A 6,931-nucleotide genomic window follows, 5' to 3' on the forward strand; every position below is an offset into this window, starting at 1 on the left:
ATATAATGTGTGAACTAAACAAACATGGCAACTGGAATATACAACTATTTCACCTCTGCAGCAACCCTCCTAATGCAAGGGAACTGGAGTCTGGGAAGTGTCTGAAATTATCTTCATCTGAAGCTAATCAGGATGAGAGGTATCGCCAACTTTAAAAAATGAGCCTTTTAGCTTGCTCCAATAAAAATGCTATTGTATGTGATGTTAATACCTGACAAAACATTATCTTGACATGACAAAAATGCCAACCATGAGAAAGCTCAGAGTCCGTTAGGAATATGTAATTAACTAATACCACGCAATTTACCCCCAAAAGTAGAATGTATCCTGTAGAAGACAGAGCCGTTTTATGGCTGCAAAAATGTTTTAGAATATGGCATTGTTTTATCCTCACAATAACCCATGACATGGATGACGCAACAGGCAGCATCACCCACTGGGATTTATTTTTCATTTAGAAGTGTGGAAACTGCGGCTCAGAGAGGTATCTGACTTGACCAAGTCACAAGTGGCAGAGCTACAACCTGGACCCTGGCTCCAAATCCAGCCCCCTTTTCATTTCATAATAGCATGATTGTATTTTTGTACTAGAAATCTGGTCAAATGGTTTGACATATATTAATATAATTGCTGGTACAATGAGAGAGAAGAATCTTTAAATGTAGGGCTCTCCAGGACAATCTGGTACATCCGGTTCTATTTATACCACTTGGTGCCTCCTGGTCAACTTGAGTTACTTAAGATTTTGTAAATAAAATATAAAAACTACTCTCTGAATAACCCACTTATCTAATACCTTAAGTCCATTTAATTCAACAATTAACTAAATCTTAATTGTTTTTATCAAATGACAGTTGACTAAAAAGACTTGATCATATCTATATATATCCTAAGGTTAAAGGCAGAATTCATTTCACATATTAGCACAGAACACCAGTGACAACGTATGTATGCTCCACTGACATAGAAAATAGAATACTTTTATTTAAGAACCACTAGTAGAATTAAAGCAGCACTTGATTGATCTCTGGCTGTGTTTGAGACCTATCACTTTTTTTTTGGTCATCTCATCTTTGGCCATTTTTACTGCTCATTCAAATCTTGTCTCCTGGGTGGGTGAATCAGGAAAATTGCTAGTGATGGGATATCAGGTGTCAGGACTTCTGGTTCTAGTTTTTGGAAGAGATGTAGTAAAAATTACTGATTAAATGATACCTTTGTAATATTTCAATGATCTATTTTTCCTTATTAATTTGATAACCAATAGAATACCAACTTTTTAATGAAATGCTCTAATTCTTACAGCATAAACATATTTGAAATCTGTGAACTCAATGAATGTTAGGTATTTTTCTAGTTTGAAAGTTACTAATTCTGAAAATGTTAAAAGCTAGTGAGAATTTTGTGGCAAACTCCTTTAACCATATGAAAGCGCTGAATTAACTAACTGCTGTTTTTACCAATCAACAGTAGGGATTTCAGCAATCCAAATAAGTTAATCAAGACCAACGTACTAATTTTACTAAAGTCTTGACTTCAGAGTGGAGGCTAGTACATGTTTTTTCCTTTTAATAGGCTTATCCTAAAGAGAGATACAGTAAAATTGGTAGTATAAACAAGCAATTTTGAAACCCTAATTACAATTGCAATGTAAAACTGAAATCAGGCTTTGAAACATGAATTCACGTTACTTACAGGTAAGTCTGTAACAGCTGGAATAGTTGGAAAACAGATTCAGTTTCAGGGTAACCCCTCATACCCATAACATCTTTATTTTCTCTGTGATTTTATATATGTTTTGTGGAGATGAAATATCTGAACTATTTTACACAGTGAAACGGAATGCATTAGGATTTCTCCTGAGGTCCTGTATCAAGAGGCTAGGCCAACAGTCTTTTGGAGGATTCCTTAGGATACTAACTCCCTCATTCAGGGAAAACCTGCAAGGATTTCCTGGAGATGATGGCTTCTTTAGCCGTTCTGGTTCTTCTATAGCAGTGGTTTTCAAGAGGAGTGAGGGGAGAGATTGTGGCCCCAGCCCTAGTCCCAGGGTGTTTGGCAACGTCTGGTGACATTTTTGGTTGTTGCAGCCAGGGGAGAGGTGCTTCAATGAGCGGGCAGAGGGTGAAGGTGCCGCAGAGCAGCCTACAGCACATAGGACCGCCCCCGCCCCAGGCGGCAAAGAATTCTCTGGCCCAAGTGTCAACGTGCCACTGCTGAGAAACCCTGTAAACGCTACAGCAGGGAGTTCTTAAACTTGGGGGGCTGGTTAAGTGCCTATTTCTGTACTGGACTCCCACGCTTCTGACTCGGTAGGTCTGGAGTGGGACCCAAACACATGCATGTTTACAGGATCCCAAGAGATGCTGATGCTGTTTATCTGAGGACCATGCTTCAAGAGTCAGCACTCCCTACAACAGTTTACTTCTTATACAATGTCCTTCTTCAATTTTATTACAAACAAACAACTTCAGTCCTCAAACAGCAAAAAAAAAAAAAAAAAAAAAATCCATAAAATTTCAATAGATAGCTGAGACATAAAAGAACTGAACCTACATGCACACGGGCAGTGTGAAAGATGGTTATCGTCTGGTACAGCTTCAGTGGTGACAAAAACATTCATGGGCTTTATCTTTTCTGTGAGGAGTGTGCTTTAATCCTCAGCATCATTGTGTAAAGAAAGGTAAACTGACTGGACTCCTCAGTAACATATACTGGATAAAACAGTCTGTGCTATCTGCCCTGGGAATGATTCAACACTGTCAGTGTCAAAGATGTGACAAAAAGCCACCGTCAACCTGACCAATGATCATTGTCTCTGATAATATCTGAATTAAAGGGCAGTTCATGCTGTTTCACAAACTAGTCAAATGAGAGTATGAAAAATTCGAATACTTCCTATTGATACTGAAGAACAGATTTAAAAAAGCCTAGCCTTAGACACTATTTATTTATGTGTCTAATTCTCTTATGAAGATAAGCATCTAACAAAATATGGAGTTTAAAGTAAGATACATTTAAAAATTTCTTAGTCTATATAAATCAGGTAACGGGAAAATAATTTTTCTACTTTCATTTCAAAATAGCCTGAAAACACCTTATTTTCAGAATTTGCATCAGCTGAATATTAATAGTCTAAACCAAAATTAATTAGAATTATTAAATGCTATAGTAGTTTTTGCTATCATGTTTTTACTTGTTAAAACTATTTGGGAAAAAGATCCGTTTTCCAATCAATGTCACCTGCAGTAAGAAGCTAAGGAGGTATTTATAACCTCCACAAACCACTCTATTTGCCAAATAATACAAAAAATACACTGAATCAAAGCAATTATTTTGCTAAATAAATGAATGACAAGAATGAGGAAAATCAGTCTTACCTTATAGCATAGATACAGCAGTATTAATATCGGTACTGAATATCGCATTATACATATCTATATAAGAAAGACATTATTTAGATTACAAGTATTTTGAACCTTTTCTTTTTTGAGAGACAGGATTGTGCTATGTTGCCTAGCCTGGCCTGGAATTCTTGGGCTCAAGTGATCTTCCTGTTTCAGCCTCCTGAGCAGCTAGGATTATAGGAGTGAGCCACTGTGCCCAGCTTTTAAAACACTTTTGACATACAGTTTTGCTTTGTAAATATATGACTTAAAAAAATACCAGAAATATAATTTAATGGAGCACAAGTCTCCAATATGCAGAATAACTGAGTCGATATGAGGATTCTAATCATTTGTAAGATATCTGCAGCTTCTACCATATTGCCACCTAGTGAATTTATGGAGTAGAACAATTGAAAACTGCATTTATAGGCTATTGAGAAATGGTCATACATGTATTAATAATTATCTTTATGAAAATACATTATAATAATAAGTTATAATTCCAGACAAGGGGAGTATTGGTAATTTTAATTCCCCTTTTGTGCTTTTTTTGTATTTCCAAATTCTGTATAATGAATATATCTAATTTACAGTCTGAGAAAAAAGTAGTAATTTTTAAAAATAAAATTATTTTAAAATAATTCCCTATAAAATCTTAATATATCAATTATGTATTTTTAGCTTCAATTTCAGTATCCATTTTATCTCACTGCTACTGAAAAACAAACAAAAAAAAGTGGTATGAAAGAAATACTACAAGTCACAAAAGGAGATGGAAAAAGGGATGACACTGACCCTCTTTGGGTTATAAAGATGGACTGACTTCAGAAGTAACTCCCATATTTCGGGGCTACATAGGCCGAATGATGCGAACACGCACATGTGTGACGTCCAGAGGTACTTCATTCTGCAAGAATAGACACAGGCGCAAGTCAGGAAGTACTAGTTGTATATAAACCTGGATTCTGAGATACCTATAAAGGCAGCTTTACAGTCTATGACGGCAAAATCTTACTTAAAACTATGCAGATGCTATTTGCCAAAGGGTTCATTGTTTAACTCCACTGCCTTTTGAGGACTATGTTTTGAGTAAAACGTAGAGGCATTTTGTAATTAATTGTAAAAACTGATGATGAATATTTTATACTGAGAGAAGATAGTATATAAGGATGATTTTATGCGAACCATGATTATTAATGAAGATGACTGTCACTTTCCACATTATATTGCTAAGTAACATCAAGAGTGGTCAAATTAAAAAGTAAACAAACAGGTAAGAAAAATACCTCATTGTACTCAATGCCAAGAATCCAAACAGAATGGTATGTATTAAGTTGTAGGCAGTTTCTGGTTTCAGGTTAACTGTGCCTTTTTCCATTTTACCCACGGATTGTTGACTTGTAGAATCACTGAGTAAAACAGCAACATACAAAATTTGAGCTGGAAACATAATTTTAGTTAGATCTTTTTAAAAGAAGAAGACACAAGAAATGTATGCCTCTATATATTCAGAAATTGATTACTTCCATAAGATGAAATGAATTTGCATTGATCAATTTTGAATTTATGAGGCTAAAAGTATAACAATATAAATGCATTAATAATGAGAAAAACTGAAATTTCACAGCAGCTTTGAAGTAAAAATTTAAAGTGCTTCAATTCTTTAAAAAAAAGAGAATGCAAAAAAAAATCCAAATTTTTTTGGAATCTCTGAAACTGAAAGAGATCTTTAAAAGATGTTTTACCAGTTATGAGTATTTTTCAAAATTTTCAAAATTTTACAAATAAAAGCAAAAAACACATCCATTAACTTGGAATTCAGTTTCTTTATGAACCCTCAAAAATCACATTTTTAACCTACCAATACCTCCTGATATCCAAATTGATATCCAAATTTGACTTTTATCAAACACAGCTACATTAAAATTATTACACCCAATAAAAGTAACATTAATTCCTTAACATCATCTAATACCCAGTTCATGTTCTATTTTCCCTGTTTGCATCAACTGCTTTTTTCAGGTTTCTCTGAATCAGGAACTAAGAACTGTACGTTGCATTTCACTAACACATCTCTTTAAATATCTTTTGATCTATAAAAGTATCTCCTTTTTTTAAAAAGCAGGCCATTTGTTTGGGGAAGAACACGGAACATACGTCCTGACGCTGTTCCCGTCTCCCAGGTGTGCCTCACAGGGGTGGTTATACACTTCATGCTTCTTGTAAACTCGTAATTAGATCTAGAGGTTTATTAGACACAAGTTCAGTGTTTTGGCAAGAACACTTCACGGGGTTATGATGCACAGTAGTCCCCTCTCATCTGTGGATTCACTTTCAGTGATTTGTTACTGAGGAAACTGCTGTCCCAAAATATTAAATGGAAAATTCCAGAAATAAACTATTCACAGTGCTGAATTACACGTTATTCTATGTTGCATGATGAAATCTCTCCACCCTTGTCTGTCCCACCTGAGACACAGATCATCATTCCTTGCTCCTGTGTTTCCACGCTGTATACTCTACCCACCCACCTGAGACAGACAAGCAGATACATTCAGCTACTATACTACTAATAAAGTAAGATACATTTAAATGTCCCTGTATTGTTTGTGTCCAAGCAGCCCTTATTTTACTTAATTAAGACCCCAAAGTGCAAGAGAAGTGATGCTGGCATGTTGCTATTGATTGTTGTATTTTATGATTATTGTTAATCCCTTACCATGGTTAATTTATAAATGAAACTTTATCACAGGGATGTATGTATGGGAAAAAAAACAGTATACAGAGGGTCTGAAACCATCCAAAGTTTCAGGCATCCACTGAGGGACTTGAAACATATTCCCACAGAAAGCGGGACAGCTCTACTCCACATCGCATTACACTGGGAAGCACACATTGCCTGGCTGTCTCCACTTCAGTGATGTTAAGACTGATCAGTGTTTAGATGTTGCACAATTTGTTGTCGAGGGAAAAAGAAAACAACAGTAAAGGCTACTAGTTAAAGATGAAACTTTCATGAAGGTCTACTGATCCCTTCATACATACCCAATAGAAATGGGCACCTATGATGCTTCTCTATGTAACTAAAGACCTGACCTTTTTTATTTCCCAGAAATCCTTTTTTTCCTACCATAGATACATAGGAAAATTAAAACGATATTCTAAGGCTGTTCTCACCATTTGGTAATTCATCACTGGAATCTTAAAGGAAATATTACAACCCAAACACTGGTTTCTCTATTGGTACAAAAAGGATGCTCCAAACAAGGAGAATATCCATAAACAGGGCAAGGTGTGAAAAGTAAATAAAAATAAAACAGACAAGGAGAGTATGTGCTCTTACCCTCTCTAGATACCTAAGAGAAGTCCTCAGCACCTCCCCAGTAACCCAGCCAAACTGGAAATCTCTGATTAATTCCATGAACACAGAACACTGTGCCCCTTTCAGATGTACCTCTCACACTAATGCAGATGTGCTGCATAAAAGTTACAGTATCTGGCAGGGTGCAGTGGCTCATGCCTGTCACCCCAACACTTTGGGA

The 6,931-nt window shown here is 35.8% G+C and overlaps 1 protein-coding gene across 1 annotated transcript in view; it reads right to left on the reverse strand.

The window, feature by feature from the left end:
- The window catches only part of DPY19L3 (dpy-19-like 3 (C. elegans)), an 83,298-nt gene that overhangs the window by 23,031 nt on the left and 53,336 nt on the right, over window positions 1-6,931 (reverse strand). The window contains exons 12-14 of the mRNA XM_011995250.1: window positions 4,676-4,798; window positions 4,185-4,296; window positions 3,381-3,437 (exon numbers count right to left, since the gene is read on the reverse strand). Of these exons, the coding sequence (XP_011850640.1) occupies window positions 3,381-3,437; window positions 4,185-4,296; window positions 4,676-4,798 (292 nt within the window). The remainder of the gene's footprint in view (window positions 1-3,380; window positions 3,438-4,184; window positions 4,297-4,675; window positions 4,799-6,931) is intronic.

This window comes from Mandrillus leucophaeus, unplaced genomic scaffold (assembly GCF_000951045.1).
Source record: "Mandrillus leucophaeus isolate KB7577 unplaced genomic scaffold, Mleu.le_1.0 Scaffold48, whole genome shotgun sequence".
Classification (NCBI taxonomy): Eukaryota; Metazoa; Chordata; class Mammalia; order Primates; family Cercopithecidae; genus Mandrillus; species Mandrillus leucophaeus.